We start from the raw sequence: 18832 nt of genomic DNA on the forward strand, positions 1-18832 counted from the left end.
TGCACTGGGCAGCTTTCCTTATGGGGTGCACTCCTTGCGCATGGGGCTCCCCTACCTGGGGGACACCCCTGCATGGCATGGCACTCCTTGCGCGCATCAGCATTGCATGTGGGCCAGCTCATCACACGGGTCAGGAGGCCCTGACTTTGAACCTCGGACCTCCCATATGGTAGGCAGACGCTCTATCTGTTGAGCCAAATCTGCTTCCCCAAATTGAGAGTTCTGATATAGAACTGCACATATACAGCTACTTGATATTCGACAGGGCCATCAAGCCCACTCAACTAGGACAGTATATCCTCTTCAACAAATGGTCCTGGAGAATTGAATATCCATATCCAAAAGAATAAAAGAGGATCACTGTCTCATGCCCTATACAAAGATTAACTCAGGATGGATCAAAGACCTAAATATAAAAGCCAAGACCATAAAGCTCCTAGAGGATAATGTAGAGCAGTCTTGTAGTAGGAAGTGGCTTCATAAACTTTATACCCAAAGAATGAGGAATGGAAGAAAAAATAGATAAAATGGGACCTCCTCAAAATAAAAAAACTTTTGTATTCAAAAGAGTTTGTCAAGAAAGTGAAAGACAGCCTACTCAACAGGAGAAATTATTTGGGAACGACTTATCCAATAAGGGTCTAATATACAGCATATATACGAAATTCCACATCTCAAAACAACCCATTTAAAAAATGGGGAAGAGAATTTAATAGACACTTTACAAAGAGGAAATACAAATGGCAAAAAGCACGTGAAAAGATGTTCAACTTCATTAGCTATTAGGGAACTGCCAATCAAAATTACAATGAGATACTATCTTACCCCTATTAGACTGGCTGCTATTAAAAAAAACCCAAAAAGCAGAAAACTGCAAGTTTTGGAGAGGATGTGGAGGAATGGAAACACTCGTCCACTACTGGTGGGAATGTAGAATGGTGCAGCCATTGTGGAGCACAGTTTGGCATTTCCCCAGGAAGCTAACTATAGAATTGCCATATGGTCCAGCAATCACACTGCTAGGTATATACCCAGAAGAATTGAAAGCAGAGACATGAATAGATACATGCACACCAGTGTTCATAGTGGCATTATTTACTATTGCCAAGAGCTGGAAGCAACTCAAATGTTCATCAACAGATGAATGGATAAGCAAAATGTGGTATATATGTACAACGGAATATTACTGAGCTATAAGAAGAAATGAAGTTTTGACACACACAACAACATAGATGAATCTTGAAGACCTTATGTTGAGTGAAGTATGCCAGTCACTAAAGGACAAATACTGCATGACCTCACTGATATTACCTAAGCATATTGAGCAGATTCACAGAGATAGAGTCTGAAAGAAAGGGAGTAGAGAGTGGTGAACTGATGCTCCATCTGGACAAAATCTGTGACAAGGTGGACAGGGGTTGTTTGGCTAGTGGATAGGTGTGATGGTGTGCAGGGATGTGAGTGGGATCGATGGTCCTGGAGTGTTGGGGGAGTGGGATAGACTATCCATTGAACTAGGGGGAGGGCTGGACAAATGAACAGGTGAACTCTGGGGGAGGTGGAGGTCTGTGGTTGAAAATAAAATTGTGAGAATGTTCTTTTGGCACATAGGGCAGGGGAGGGTCACTGGTACAGGGTGTTGGTGGTGGGGGCTATGTGGGAAAGGGTGCATCTGGGGCTTGATAAACAGCAAAATATTAAACTCCATCCTGGGTTCTCAGATAAAGGGACAAGAATCTCTTGAGTACATAGGCAGTGCCTAATAAAAGAAAACAGACTAATATGTCAGGCTCTCAATATTAATGCACGTCACTATGAACCTTACACTTGTAAAATTTGAAACTTAGCCTAATAATAACTATTGCTTAACAGTTACCTCCTGATAACCCTCTTGTTTCTCAAATGTGGGCTCTGTCTAAGCCAAACTCAGCAAATAAATGCTCTTCCCCCTGGCATGGGACATGGCTCCCAGGGATGAGCCTCTTTGGCAGCAAGGGATTAAATACCAAGCACCAACCAGTGATGCATTTGGAAAAAGACCTTGACCACATCAAATACAAAACAGTTTTTAAAGGCTAAGAGATTTCAAAATGAGTTGGCAGGTCATTCCAGAGATTACACTTATGCATGTCTCAGGCAGATCTCACTAAATGCCATTGTGAAGAAAGCCTCAAATAGGGTTGCTTCTGAGGACTATAGAGTCATCCAGTCTGTATAGGCAAGTCACAAAATCCCTTGAAATCAGCCTTACCTTTAAATATATGACAACCTATTTCTCCAACATAACAGTTGACTCATTTATTATTTCCCTACATATGATTTTTCTACCCCTTTTATTAAACCTATAATTAGCACTATGCCATTAAAGATATGTCTCAGAGACTTGTGGTCTGTTCATATGTCAGCTGAGCTCTGAATATCAGAAGAATTGTGGACAACGTCTACTCTCCAGGTCATTGGACTCATCTAGGACAATTAACAAAATGATGATGTACAGCCCCCTCCTAATAAGCAGAGAGTATCTGCAACTGTAAGCACAACAGTTCTTTCCATCTGCCCCATAAGATCTAAGGCACCCTCTCAATCTGAGGCCAAGTGCACACCACCATCCTAAAATCCTCAAGATTGAATAATGAACAATCATAAGGGGCAAATATAACCATGAACAAAGTAAACTTCTTAATATTTTAGTAATGAAAGAACATGTAACCTCTTAATAACGATAGTGGTTACCAGAGGTTCTGAGGGGAGAGGGAGGGTATAATAGGTGGAACATAGGAATTTTTAGGACATTGGAATTAAATATAAACCACAATGTAAACCTGGTTAGTAGCAATATTTATTCCTCATTTGTAACAAACGTACCACACAATTGTAAGATGTTATTAAATTAGCGAAGATGTGGAAGGGGTAGAAAGGGCATTATATGGGAATTCCTTATACTTTTTTTTTTTGAGATTTATGTTTCGTTTATTTTTTTGGAAAACCTATTCCAATTGTTTTTCTTTCTTTAATATATTTTTTATTTATTTTTAAAAGATACTTAGATTACATAAAATGTTACATAAAGAAAATATAAGGGATTCCCATATGCCCCACTCCCTACACTTCCCACTCTTCCCCACATTAATAACTTGTTTCGTTAGTATGGTTCTTTCAATTGATGAACACATTTTTGGAGCATTGCCACTAAGCATGGATTATATTTTACAGTTTCTTATACTTTTGATGTAATGTTTCTGTAATTAAAAGCCTCTTTAAAAAGAAAGTATATTATTTAAAAGAAATCTGATATTACAACTAAACAACATGATTTGTGTATATTTCATGTTTATGTTTAATATGCATAATAAACTAAAAAAAACCATAGGTTTAAACAAAAAATCATGCAGAAAGTAAAAGTTCTCATAAATACCCCTCTCACACACAGATTTCCCTATTAGCAATATTTTGTCATAGTGGTGTGGTAACTTTGTTATAATTGATGGAACATTATTATATTTACACTATTAACTATAGCCCATAGTTTATATTAGGGTTCGCTCTTTGTGTTTTACAGTTCTGTGGTGTTTTTGCTTTTTTTTTTTATCCTGATAACATATACAACCTAAAATTTCCCATTTTGTCCAATTTCAAATATATAAATCAGTGGTAGTAATTTCATTCATAGTGATGTACCACTGTTACCACCATTCATTACCAAAACTTTTCCTTCAGCCCAAAGAGAAATTGTACCAATTATTCATTAATTTCCATTCCCTACCCTCAGCTCCGTTGGCCCCTGGTAAATGGTATTCTAGTTTCTGCCTCTATGAATTTACATATTCTTAATTTTTCCATGTAAATTAGATCATACAGTATTTGTCCTTTTTTTAACAAATAACTTTTATTGATACATATTAATAAAGCATAAAGCCATCCAAAGTATATTATCAGTGGTATTTGGTATAATCACATAGTTGTGCATTTAGCACTTCGATCATTTTTAGAGCATTTTCATTATTCCAATATTAATAATAAAACAAACAAAAACCCTCACCTCTCAATCTCTCTATGATTTTCCTTACGTACATAGCTGCTGTTCTCTTTCTGTCTCTAGTTTATTTGTACTTATATTTTGTAAAAAGTCTTAGATATCACTATATTTGTAGTTTGCATGAGATTTCATTATGTTATACAGTCCTATTTACATTTTTTAGCTCTCCTTTTAGTAATATACATAGCCTTAGGCTTTTTCAACCACTTTAATATCAATGTAATGACTCTGCTATTTACAAACACTGATGTGTTTTCACCATTTCACCCTCAGGTTTCCATTCCAAATCTTTATTCTATTTTCTGGTGACTTATATTCTAATAGCTCCATGAGTTTACACAACATATTTAGTTCCTTTTGTGCCTGGCTTATTTCACTCAACATAATGTCCTTCAGGTTCAACTATGTTGTCATATGCTTCATAACTTCATGTCTTCTTGCAGCTACATAATATCCTATCGTGTGTACACAACAGTTGATCCATTCATTGGTTGATGAACACCTGGGTTGCTTCAGTCTTTTGGCAATTGTGAATAATGCCACTGTGAACATCGGTGTGCAGATGCTGTCGTGTCATTGCTCTCGGTTCTTCTGGCTATATTCCTACTAATGGTATTGCCAGTTCACATGGCAAGTCTATATTCAACCTCCTTAGGAACTGCCAAACAGTCCTCCACAGTGGCTGTACCATTCTGCATTCCCATGAACAGTGAATAATTGTTTCTATCTCTCCACATCCTCTCCAACATTTGAAGTACTCCATCTTTTTAATAATGGACATTCTTCTAGGTGTGAAATGATATCTCACTATAGTTTTGATTTGCATTTCCCTAATCATTAATTATGTCAAACATTTTTTCATGTGTTTTTTTCACCATATGTATTTCTTCTTTGGACAGTTGTCCATTTTTCAGTCAGATAGTTTGTCTTTTTATTGTTGAGTTGTAGTATCTCTTTATATATCATGGATATTAAACCCTTATTGTATATGTGATTGCTAAATATTTTCTCCTATTAAGTCTGCTATCTTTTCACCCTCCCCCCACTGGCAGATGGCTCCCTTGTCTGTTGGCTTGTTTTTGCTTACTGTTTTTGCTCACTGTTTTTGTTTGTTGTCTGCTCACTGTCTGTTTGTTTTTTCTTTAGGAGGCACAGGGAGAACCAAACTCAGGACCTTCCATGTGGGAGGTGGGTACTTCACTGCCTGAGCCACACCTGCTCTCTGCTTATTTGTTCTTGCCTGTTGTCTGCTCATTTTTTTTCCTAGTTTTTGCTTGTTTTGGTGTTTTTTTTAACCCGATATCTATTCATTGTCTGCTCATTTCTTGTTTGTCTTATTTACAAGGCACCTGGAGCTGAATCCAGGACCTACCGCACGGGAGGCAGGGGCTCAACTTCTTGAGCCACATCCACTCCTCCTTTTCACCCTGACAAAGTCGTTTGAGGTGCAAAAGAGTGTAATTTTGAGGAGTCCTATTTTTCTGTTTTTTCTTTTATTGCTCGAGCTTTGAATGTAAGGTTTAAGAAACTACAATATCTGTCCTTTTAAAAAAATGTTTTTCTATATTAGAGAAGTTGTGAGTTTTAAGAACAATCATACATGAAATGCAGGGTTCTAATATACCACTCTATTATTAGCACTTTGCATTGGGGTGGAACATTTGTTATAATTATTATAATTCTAGTATAAGCTATAGTCCATGTTTAATTTAGGATTTATTGTTTTTATAGTGCAGTTTTAGGAATTTTTAAGAAAAACTATTTTGTTACTATATATACAACCCAATATTTATCTTTTAAACCCATTTAGGCACATATTTCATTGCTATTAATTACTTTCACAATGCTCAACTACCATCACCATCATCCATTACCAAAATATTTCCATTGTTCCACATAGGAGCCATGGACATTTTAAACCTTAACTTCTCAGAGAAGAGATGTGGAGGCATTCTCGGGACTTGGAGTTGTCCTGGGTGGTGCCCCAGGGACAATTGCCGGATGTTGTATGTCCTCCCATGGCCCACTGGATGGAACGTGGGAAAGTGTGGGCTATGCTATGGAACACGGGACATGGGGTGCAGCGATGCCGGGAGATGTACTCACCAGACGCAATGGATGTGACATGATGATGGGGGAGAGTGTTATTGGGGGGAGGAGTGGAGGGGTGGGGGCGGTGGGGGCGAATGGGGACCTCATTTTTTTTAATGTAATATCTTTTAAAAAAATAAATAAATTGAGTAGAATTTAAAAAAAAAAAAAAAACCTTAACTTCTCATTCCCTATCCCTACCCTGCCCCCAGGAACCTTATTCTAGATTCTGACTATGAGTTTGCTTATTCTAATTATTCATATCAGTTAAATTATACAATATTTTCCTTGAGTGTCTGGCTTATATCACTCAGCATAATGTCTTCATGGTTCATCCATGTTGTTGCATTATCAGAACGTCATTCCTTTTTATGACTGAATAATATTCCATTGTATGTACATTTTATCTATCCGTTAATCAGTTGATGGACATTTGTACTGCTTCCTTCTTTTGGTAAATGTGAATAAGGCCATTATGAAGGTTGGTGTGCAAATATCTGTTCAGATCCCTGCTTTCAGTTCTTTTGGGCACATATTGAAGAAGTGGGATTGCTTGGTTACATGCTAAGTCTCTAATTAACTTTCTGAGAAACTGCCATACTGTCTTCCACGGTGGAAGCAACATTTACATTCTCACCAGCAATGAACAAGTATTCCTAGTCTCCCCATCCACTTCAACACTTGTTATTTTTCATTTTTTTAAATTGCCATTCTAATGTGGATGAGGTGGTTTCTCATAGTAGTTTTTTTTTTTAGATTTTATTTATTTATTTCTCTCCCCACCACCCCATCCCAGTCGTCTATTCTCTGTGTTCATTTGCTGCATGTTCTTTTTGTCCGCTTCTGTTGTTGTCAGTGGCATGGGAATCTGTATTTCTTTTTGTTGCGTCATCTTGTTGTGTCAGCTCTCCGTGTGTGCGGTGCCATTCTGGGCAGGCTGCACTTTCTTTCACTCTGGGCGGCTCTCCTTATGGGGCGCACTCCTTGCGCGTGGGGCTCCCCTACGTGGGGGACACCCCTGCGTGGCATGGCACTCCTTGCGCACATCAGCACTGTGTGTGGGCCAGCTCCACACAGGTCAAGGAGGCCTGGGGTTTGAACCGCGGACCTCCCATGTGGTAGACGGATGCCCTATCCATTGGGCCAAGTCCGCTTCCCTCTCATAGTAGTTTTGATTCGCCTTTCCCATGTGGCTAGTAACATAGAGCATCTTTTCACAAACTTATTGACCATTTGTATATCTTCTTTGGAATAATGTCATTCAAGTCTTTTTCCCATTTTTTAGTTAGGTTGTTTATGTTTTTGTTGTTGAATTGTAAGCTTCCTGTATATGTTTTGTATATTAAACCTTCATCACATATATGGTTTCTAAACAGAAGTTTATAATTTTTAATGTTAAATCAATTTTTCAGTTGTTTCCTTTATGTCTAGAACTTTTTATTTTTCTGTACCCTATGTTTATGAAGATATTCTCTCATATTATCTTCTAGAATTTTATTATTTTACTTTTCACATTCAGACCTCTAAATCACTTGGAATTGATTTTTATATATTGAGGTAGGAATAATGTTTCATTTCTTCTCTGATTTGGACATCCAATAGACATAGCACCATTTACTGAAAAGGCAGTCTTTTCTCCATTGCTTTGCAATGTGGGATCGAAGCCCTCTCTCAAGAGGTGGAGTGGGCATCACCATCCCAGAGACCTCAGGATGGGGGGATAAAATGTGGGCCGGAGTGGACTTACTGGTATTCTACTGTATAATTATTGTGTCTCTAGCAATGGAAGAAATTATATCATTGATGTGGAGACAATGGCCACGGGAGTTGCTGAAGGCAGGGAGAGGGGAAAAAAAGGTGTAATATGGGGGCATTTTGGGGACTTGGAGTTGTCCTGAATTACAGGGAATTAAATATCCTGTCATAACTCCCTGAATGGACTGGGAGAGAGTGTAAACTACAATGTAAACTATAATCCATGCTCTGTAGCAGTGCTCCAAAACGTATTCATCAAATTCAATGAATGTACAACACTAATGAAAGAAGTTTTTGATGTGCAAGAAGTGGGGAGTGTGGAGAGTGGGGCATATGGTCATCTATATTTTTTAATGTAACATTTTGCATGATCTATGTATCTTTTAAAAATAAATTAAAAATATATGGAAAAACAAAAAAGACATACATTTCTCAATTAAATGTACTGGATACATACAATTTTTTTTTGAATCATAGAATATTTTACCCAGTATATTTGGTTCATAATAATACAGTCACACAGTATTTATATTTTTGTGTCTGGCTTGCTTCGCTCAACATAATGTCCTCCAGGTTCACCCATGTTGTCATATCTTTACGACTTCATTTCTTCTTACATCTGCATAATATTCCATCGTGTGACTATACCACAATTTGTTTATCCATCGTGAATAACACCACCATTAACATAAGTGTGCAGATGCCTATTTGTGCCACTGCTTTCAGTTCTGATTATATACCCAGTAGTGGTACTGCAGGGTCATGTGGCAAGTCTGTACTTCTTTAGGAACTGCCAAATAGTCCTCCACAGGCTATACCACTCTGCATTCCCACCAACAGTGAATAAGTGTTCCTATCTCTCCACATCCTCTCCAGCACTTATAGTTCTCTGTCTTTTTAATAGTTGTCATTCTGATAGGTATGAAATGATATCTCATTGTAATTTTGATTTGCATTTCCCTAATCATTAGTGATGTTGATGAATCTTCATTTTTTTTTTTTTTGCCATTTGTATTTCTTTGGACAAATGTCAATTCAAGTCTTTTGACCATTTTTTAATTGGGTCTTTTGTCTTTTTAATTGTTGAGTTGTAAATCTGTATATATCCTGGATATTAAACCCTTATTGGACATGTGATTTCCAGATATATCTCCCATTAAGTCAGCTGCCTTTTTACCCTTTTGACAAAGTCCTGTGAGGTGCAAAAGTGTTTAATTTTGAGGAGGTCCCATTTATCTATTTTTTCTTTTGCTGCATGTGCTTTTTGTTGTAAGATCCAAGAAACCACCACATACTACAAGGTCTTGAAGATGTTTCTCTACATTTTCTTCTGGTAGTTTTATGGTCTTAGCTTTTGTATTTAGGTCTTTGATCCATTTTGAGTTGATTCTTGTATAGGGAGTGCGATAGTCCTCTTTCATTCTTTCAGTTATAGATATCCAGTTCTTCCAACACCATTTATTAAAGAGACGGTTTTGTCCAGTTAACATGAACTAGGAAGGTTTATAAAAAACCAGTTGGCCATATAGGTGAGGGTTTATTTCTGGATTCTCAATTCTATTCCACTGATCAATGTGTCAGTACCATGTTATTTTGACCACTGTAGCTTTGTAATATGTTTCAAGGTCAGGCAGTGAAATTCCTCCCACGTCACTCTTCTTTTTTAGAATGCCTTTGGCTATTCAGATGCACTTTCCCTTCTGAATGGATTTGGTAATTGCCTTTTCTAATTCTGTAAAGTAGGCTGTTGGAATTTTAATTGGTATTGCATTGAATCTATAAATCAGTTTGAGTAGGATTGACATCTTGACAATATTTAGTCTTCTAATCCTTGAACACAGAATGTCTTTCCATTTGTTTAGGTATTCACTGATTTCTTTTAGCATTGTTTTGTTGTTTTCTGCATATAGGTCCGGTACTTCTTTGGTTAAGTTAATTCCTAGATATTTGAGTCTTTTTGTTGCTATTGTAAATGGAATTTTCCCCCTGATTTCCTCCTCATATTCTTCAGTACTAGTGTATAAAAACACTGATTTTTCCATTTTGATCTTGTATCATGCCACTTTGCTCAAGTCATTTATTACCTCAAGTAGCTTTGCCGTGGATACTTAAGAATTTTCTAAATACAGGATTATGTCATCTGCAAATAGTGAGAATTTTACTTTATATTTTCCTATTAGGATACCTTTTTTTTTTTTCGGTCACAATATTGAATAACAATGGTGACACTGGTCATCCATGTCTTGTTCCTGATTCTAGATGGAAAGCTTTCAGCCTTTCCCTATTGAGAATGTTGTTGGCTGTGTGTTTTTCGTATATGACTTTTATTATATTGAGGAGTTTTCCTTCTATTCTTATCCTTTGGAGTGTTTTTGTCAAAAAAGGATGCTGGATTTCATTGAATGCCTTTTCTGTGTTGATTGAGATGATCAGAATTACAAATTCTTCTTTGTAGTTGCTCTATCTTTTTAATGTACTTTTTATCTCTTTAGCCATACTGGTGTTTTTTTTTTTAAGATTTATTTATTTATTTATTTATTTCTCCCCCCTCCCTCCATTGTCTGCTGTCCATGTCCATTCGCTGTGTGTTCTTCTTTATCTGCTTGTATTCTCATTAGGTGGCTCCGGGAACCGATCCTGGGACCTTCTGGAATGGGAGAGAGACAATCATTTTCTTGTGCCACCTCAGCTCCCTGGTCTGTTGCATCTCTTATTATCTCTTCTCTGTGTCTGTTTGTTTCATCATCTTGCTGCATCAGCTCTCTGTGTGGGTCAGCACTTCTGCACGGGGCAACCCTTCTGTGTGGGGCAGTACTCCTTGCACAGGGCAGCACTCCGCATGGGTCAGTTTGCCATGCAGGCCAGCTTGCCTTCACTAGGAGGCCCTAGGTATTGAACCCTGGACCTCCTGTATGGTAGACAGTAGCCCAATTGCTTGAGCCACATCCGTTTCCGTAGCCATACTGTCTTTCAACTCAGTAATTGGTTTTGGACATTTGTAAACATCTTGCTAATTCTCTCAAATTCTGTGTCTTTTCTGGGGCTTTGATATATGTTTTCTTGGTCCATGTCTTCCATTTTCTTAGTATGGCTTGTAATTTTTTGCTGATGTCTAGACATCTAATTAGGATGTAGTTTACTCAGATGGTCAATTTCTTCCTCTTTTGTAGGGATTTAGTGGTGGGAGGCTGTGTGTTACCACTGCTCTTTGATTCTTGGCTCAATCTGGATCATTAGGATTATCCCTGGTAGTTGCTCAAACTGGGTTCTGGATCCAGTAATGGGTTGCAGACCCACTTCCTAGGACCTTGGGGAGGGAGGCTATAAAGGCTGGAAAAAACCTGTTATTTTTAAATTTTCTCACTTGCCCTCCTTGTTTTGCCAGCAGATGGCACTCTCTGGCAGCCCTCTCAGTTCATTGTCTGGTAGGAGTGTGTTTTGTTGCGACACAGACCTGGTCAGTGTGACAGAGCTTCCTGGCTGAAGGCTAAGAGCCTTGTAATTCAAACTTTCTCAGACAGTTCTCCAGCCTTCTCTGGCAGCCCACTCCATTTCCCAGGGTAGGAGATATTTCTGCTCCCCTCCTGTGTATCTGCAATCAGTCCTAGTTAGTAGAGAAGGAGATTGGGAGGGTTGTATATCTTTAACCCCCTTGCTGGCTCCCAAGGCAAACAGTGGCGCAGCCTACCCAGCTTAGAAGGGCTCCTGGGACACAGCAGACTAAATTCATGGGTCAGAAGCTGAGTCAGCCTTAGGCTGTGTCCCTCTGTCTCCCCTTTCCAGGGGTGATGGGTCCCTGGAGCCCCCTTAGTCTGTAGCCACAGGCTGAGAGGCCTGAGTTTTCTACAGTGTGTTTATTGTGGGGGAGGGTGCCAGCAGCAGCAGCAGCCCCTGGTTTCAACTCACAGTTCTGTGGTAGCAGTTCCCCTCCTTTGTCCCTCTCTCCTCTTGGCAGTGTCCACTTTCGCCTGGTGCCCTAAAAACTGTGTGTCTGTTTTCTAATTATCTTTATATAAGTCAATTATGCTTATACATATTTTATCCTAAGTTTATTAAGAAATGTTCTAAAGCAAAATGACTAGGCCTACCAACAAAGATACATGACTTATTGAATAAGTATGAGACTGCTTACACATAGCAGTCTGTGAACATTTAAAAAATATTCTATTATTCATGAAATTTAAGAAAATATCACTGATTTTAAGAAGCACCATTATGTTATATGCCACTAAGAAGTAAGAAGTAAAACATTATGGGGTTTTTTTTTAAGATTTATTTTATTTATTTCTCTCCCCTTCCTCCCCACCTCCACCCCAGTTGTCTGTTCTCTATGTCCATTTGCTGCATGTTCTTTTTGTCCACTTCTGTTATTGTCAGCAGCATGGGAATCTGTGTTTCTTTTTGTTGCGTCATCTTGTTGTGTCAGCTCTCCGTGTGTGCGGCGCCATTCCTGGGCAGGCTGCACTTTCTTTAGCGCTGGGCTGCTCTCCTTACGGGGCGCACTTCTTGTGCATGGGGCTCCCCAACATGGGGCACCCCTGCGTGGCACGGCACTCCTTGCGCACATAAGCACTGCGCATGGGCCAGCTCCACACGGGTCAAGGAGGCCCAGGGTTTGAACCGCATACCTCCTGTGTGGTAGACGGACTCCCTATCCACTGGGCCAAGTCCGCTTCCCTATGTTTTATCACTTAGTCCTTTACTGTTAAATTTATTGAAAGAATGATTTTAGATTTATTTAGGCATAAATACTTATTATATCACACTGTTCTATCTTCTTGCCTTTGTGTGAACACAGTAACTTTTTTGTTTCAATACTAAATTATGATGTAATCTTTTTTAAAAAACTATTTAAACAGCAAAATTATTTAACATATCTAATAGTAACAGTGTACAAACTCATATTTAAATGATCATTTTATGAGCAGTGTGACTATATTTGTACATGCACAGGCAAAGACAACTGTGTCATGACTGCTGCCTGGTTTATTGACATGTAAAAATGCCATCACTTTTAAGACACATCCCTCTTTCAGTAACATTAAGATGTAAAATAAAATGTGAGTCATAGGAATTGATTAACCATAATTTCATCAATTATGTACTTTCCCTGAATAGAATTGGCTTCATAACATTTATTTCTGTTTATTTCTATTTCTTAAATTTATATCCATAAACTGTGTATATATGTGAGTATGTATATGTTTGTGTTTACTAACTAAAGTGATAAATGAATCTGTTTTCCAGTTCCCAGATAAAGAAAACTTTCCAAAAGATAATAGCCTTAATATTGAAGACCATTTTCAAGCGATAGCTGAGTCCAAGGAATCAACTGAAAATTATTGTAAGTTAATGGTAAATAGAATATAACATTTAAAAGTTCTTTATCATTGGACAAACTGTCATGTAAACATCTGTGCTTTTTTTCCCACAGCTAATTTAGGTTTCCCTCCTAGAGATCCAGAACATTCATATCATTATTTTGATTATAATTTCAAATCAACAGAGAAGACTTCATGGGACGCAAATAAGGTATAATATAAAAAACTTTTTGGTAATCTTATAAGAAATGAGTTTATTAAAAATTAAAAAGGTAAAAAATCTTAAGACTGGATGATATTTGTTAACATGAACAAGAGTTTATCAACAACCAGTCAACATTATTTTAGTAGTGAAAAGGCAGAGTAATTTCTGTTAGAATCAAGAACAAAATATGATGAGTACGGTCTCCTTTATTATTTAAACATGTCTTGATTATTGCAATATGACATTCAATGAGAAGCATACATATTAAAAAGGAAAAATAAAATAAGAATCAAATAACGTTAGTAGAAGTTTAAGAAGAATTTAGTAAACTAAATAAGAATAAGGTAAACTTGAAAGCTAAATAGATTTCCTAAACCAGTTTCAAAATATAGTAGAAAAGGAATCCCAACAATAGTAACAAATGATATAAAATGACTAGGCATAATCTTAATTAGAAGGATAGGACATATGTTTAATAGACTATGAAATTTTACTGTAAGATATAAAATCAATAAATAGAAATTCAGCAGTTATGTATTGATTACCTTCTGTATATGAGAAATTTATAAGGACTTGGATATAGAATGATGAACAAAACAGGTATGGTCTCTTTTCTTAAAAACTAGAGGCCAGCAGTGGGAGAGAGATATTAATCAAAACAAAAACAAATAAATAAATTGCGGTAATTGCTGTGGTGAAAAAACTGTGAAAACTCTCTGAAATTATAGGGAAAAATCTACTTTAGGATGCGCAATTAAGGAAGGCTGGCCGCTATGATAAGAGTTGGAGCAAGAACACAAATAGGTGTAAATACCCTGAGGTGAAAAAGAGTTGGGTGGGTTTGAGGAACTAACAGTAGGTCCTTTGAGGAAGTAAAAGTGGCTAATTGTAGTGAGTGAAAGGGAAAGTGGTAATTAAATGAGGTTGTAAAAGGTAAGATCAGACATGTAGAGTCTTACAAGTCAGGTAAAGAACTTTTTTTTTTTAATGTACCTAGGGCCAGGAATTGAACCTGAGACCTATTATGTTGGAAGCCAGTGTCCAACCACGGAGCCACATCAGTTTCCCTGAGTTGGTTTTTTGCTTGTTTGTTTTTTTTTCCCCTCTGAGATGTCTCCCTCCTCTGTCTGCTCTTTGTGTCCGCTTGTTGTCTGCTCTTCTTCTTTAGGAGTCACTGGAAACTGAACCTGGGTACCTCCCATGTGGGAGGCAGTTGCCCAATGACTCGAGCCACATCTGCTCGCTGCTCATTGGGTGAGCTCGTCTTCTTTAGGAGGCATTAGGAACTGAACCTGGGACTTCCCATGTGGGAAGCAGACACTTAACTGCTTGAGCCAAATCTGCTCCTGAAGAACTTTGATTTTATTTGGCATGCCACTGAAAAATCACTGATGATTTTCAGTAGAAACTATATGATTTAATTTACATTGTCAAAAGATTTAGCTGGCTGCTATGTGGAGAATTGGTTGGATTGGTGCTATGGTAGAAATCGGTGCAGAGAAACCAGTTAGGCAGAGCCTATGATGATATGATAACTTGAGCTAGAGATTGTGGCAGAGAAAGTATAAAGGAGTTGATAAATAGGTTTAAGATATATTTTGGAGGTAGAGGCATGGATGTTGCTGGTTTGATTGTGGGGAGGGGTGAAAGAAAGGGAGAGTTAACTATGGTTCTCACTGAGTGGAGTAAGAGATTGAACAGGTTGGTGATTACATCGATATAGGTAAGGAATGCTTGGGAGAAAGTCAGGTAGAGATGTTAAGTAAAAAGTTGGGTACATGGGTCTAATTCAAGGAAAAGATTGTACAGTAATTTATACTTAAGTTTAAAGCAACAAGAATGGATGGATTCATTTAGGGAGAGTATAAAGAAGGGTTCTATTTTGAGCCCTGAAAAATTCTAGCAGTGATGTTTTGGTAGAGAGGAAGAGCTGGTAGAGGAAACTGAGAAGGAACTGTGAAGTCTGTTGGTGGCATAAAAGTTTTGAGTAAATAACGTTCGAGACCAGAGCAGATGTAGACAGTGGTTGAGTGCCTGCTTCGCATGTACAAGGTGTTGGGTTCAATCCCTGGTACCTCCTAAAAATAATAATGGTCAAGAAACGGGTGGAGAGGATTATGTCAGTTATTATCAAGATTTCAAATAAAATAACCAGAAACATGTTTATTTCATTTGGCGACTTGGAGGTCATTTTTAACCTTGACAAGAGCAGTTTCAATGAAATAGTGAGGGTAGAATCCAGTTTAGAGTGGGTTTTAACCCCTTTAGAGTGAGTGAGAGGTAAGAGAATGGAGAAAAGTATGTGTGGATAACTCCTTTAAAAGAATAACATATTTCGTCAATCAGTCACTAGTTCAATAAATGTTTCTTCAGCACCTACTCTATGTTGCACTATTCTAGGTGCTGGAGATAGGCTTTTATTAAATAGGCAAAGTCCTGCTCTGATGGAGCTTACATTCTAGTAGAGAGACAAATAAGTATACAGTACCTCAAAGGGTTTTAAGTGCTGTGGAGAACAATAAAGCTGAGTAAGGAGAGGAAATACAGATGGGGTTGGTGTTTTGATTTGTGTAGATTAAGGTAAGTCCTCTTTGATAAAATGACATTGGAGAGAGACCTGAATGAGCAGATGGAGAGAGCCATGTAGATATCTGGGAAAAGAGCATTCTAGGCATAGGAAATTACAAGTGCAAAGGTTTTGAGGCAGGACAATAGCAATCCATTTGGAGAACTGCAAGGAGGCTGCTGTGGATTGAGTGAGTAAGTGAGGGGAAAAGTGGTAGGAAGAGAGACAAAAGAGATGGTAAGATGTTTGATCATACAGGGCCATATAAGACCTTGTGAGAGTCTTCTTGTACTTTGAGAGAGACTTAGAACCATTAGAAGGTTTTGATCAGAGGAGTGAAATGAGTGAACTTACATTTTAGAAAGACTTCTAGCAAGTTTGTGGAGAATGTACGAAGGGAACAGGGTAGAACACTCAATAAGTATTGCCCATCACTTACTTTTATTGAAGAGGCAATACAGTCTAGACTGCCTAGCTCTGAATCCCACAACTCTGACACTTTCAGCTAGGTGAATTTAAGCAAGTTTAACTGCCTAACAGCTCTTTTTCTCAGTTTCCTCAGTTGAGGATAATAATGGTACCCACCTCAGATGGTTGTAATAAGCATCAAATAAGTTAAAAATATAAAGTGCTTAGAACAGTACATGGCACATAGTAAGAACTCAATATTATAGGAAAACTACTGTTATGGTGATAATTGATTTATAATTTCCCATTTGTTTGTCTCTTCCACTAGACTGAAGCCCTGGCATGCAGGGATCTTGAATATTCATCTTTACATCCTAAATTCTCGCATACCTGGAGCCAAGTAGCTAATCAATAAAATGTTTTAAAATGTATCTATAAACATTTATTTGTTTCTATAAACTTTTAATCTTTATTGTCACTTACTTTTTAAAAAATACACAAACATGTTCATTTTAACAAGTTCAAACCATTGAGAAGAGTTATAAAGTTACAAGTAAAAGAACACTTTCTCCTTATCCCAATCCCATTAGCAGCTAGTTTAGTGATTATTCTTCCAAATTTTTATACTTCTATTCTGTGCTTATACAAATATATATATTAAATGTGATCATTGTATCAGTTTATTTCTTAAGATTTCCCCCCTCCCCCATTGTTGTTTGGGCTCGCTGTCTGCTCTCTGTGTCCATTTGTTATGTGCTCATCTTTTTTTTTAGGAGGTACCAGGAACCGAACCTGGGACCTATGTGGGGGAGAGGTACCAATGTCTTGAGCTACCTCTGCTCCCTGCTTATATTGTCTCTCATTGTGTTTCCTCATTGTGTCTCCTCACTTTGTCATTTCGTTGCATTATCTTAGGTCAGCTCACCACGCCAGCCTTTGCAAGAGCTTGCTATCTTGCTTGTCTTCTTTAGGAGGCACCAAGAACCCAAACTGGGACCTCCCATGTGATAGGTGGGCACCCAGTTGCTTGAGCCACGTCTGCTTCCTCATATTAGGTTTTTAAAGTGACCGATTTCTGGAAGAAGCAGCATCAAAATTCAATGTTGTTTTAAGGATGATAGCATAGTGAATAATGTGGCTTTTTGGGTCTAGGATATGTCCGAATGGAGTGAACTTTAAGATCAACATTAGATAAACCCTAAACCTAAGGACAAAAGAGAAAGCTCTTCAGTATTTGAGTCTGCAGGAATCAACCTTCACAGCTCCAAACCTGAGGTCTAATAGTCTGGACCCCCTTGGTTTGGAAATTGATCTTCTGAACCAAATCCCCATAACCCATATCAGTCCAGATCAGAATCTGGCCCATTTCAAATGAGTCAAAAAGATTTTATGTTCTATATGCTACATTCTATTATTCTTGTTGATTTTAATGAATTTATTCTGTCGGGTCCTTTTTACAAGTATTTATAGTTCTTTGTCCCCACTATAGTATTACTTAATGTATTTGAAATCATGATTTTTATAATATAGAGTACTAGAATTTATTCAAACTATAGGGAAGAATGTAGTAAAAAGACCTTGGTCTGTAGCTTTGTTTATTATGACTCTGTTTTATGCAATAATTTCTTTCTGGACAGGTGACATCATCAGAACAAAAGATATCCACATCAAACCCTGTTTCTACTTTTTCTTTGAACACAAGAGATGAAGACTTCTCTGAGGCATCCCTGAAAGCAAGAACTTTACCTGGTGATCTTCACTTTGTCACTTGGAAGATATTTTTTTTACCATATTGCTCTAATATCTATAATATGTAAAATGAAATTTTTTGAGAGATTATTATTGAACTGAAATTATATTGGAACCAGATTCAATATCATACCCTCTGAATCCTTCCCAAACCTTTTCTTCCTTTTGACTTTTTCTATTACAGATAGCTATTATTTCCTTCTTATTTCTCCTCCCAACATTTCACATCACAGACCTCTGAAAGTCTTTTCTGTCATTGTCAATACTTCTCACTATTGTAACTCCAGAACCTTGCTTTTCTATAGCCTCTTCCTCTGCCAGGGGATTAGCTCATTGTGAATGTCTTTTCGACACCACTGATGGATTTTAGCATGACCTCTTTGATTCCTCTTTGTGGCTTGGCGGTTCTGGCCATATCAGGAAACTCCTAAACTGCTGCTATCACCATTGTCACTCCTAGGTCTCTGAGTTTTCTTATATTTTTACTCTTCCCTCTGAGTCATTTCCTGTTTCTTGGTAAGTATCAACTGTTCTGTATTCTGCTCCCTTCCACTACTTTTTAGTTTCTTCTGTCTTTTCTTGTAATCTCATCAATTTAACTTGTTCTGAGTTTGTGAGGGGTGAAGTTGTAGATAATACTTTCGGTCTTGGGTGCATATTAAAAAGAAAAACTGTATAATGTGAATGGGTACTTGCATCAG

General features: G+C 37.7%; 1 protein-coding gene across 1 annotated transcript in view; it reads left to right on the forward strand.

The window, feature by feature from the left end:
• Nucleotides 1-18832, forward strand: part of ZGRF1 (zinc finger GRF-type containing 1) — a 149353-nt gene that overhangs the window by 88737 nt on the left and 41784 nt on the right. The window contains 3 exon segments of the mRNA XM_058293946.2: nt 13130-13226; nt 13317-13414; nt 18020-18131. Coding sequence (XP_058149929.1) covers nt 13130-13226; nt 13317-13414; nt 18020-18131 — 307 coding nt within the window.

This window comes from Dasypus novemcinctus, chromosome 1 (assembly GCF_030445035.2).
Source record: "Dasypus novemcinctus isolate mDasNov1 chromosome 1, mDasNov1.1.hap2, whole genome shotgun sequence".
Classification (NCBI taxonomy): Eukaryota; Metazoa; Chordata; class Mammalia; order Cingulata; family Dasypodidae; genus Dasypus; species Dasypus novemcinctus.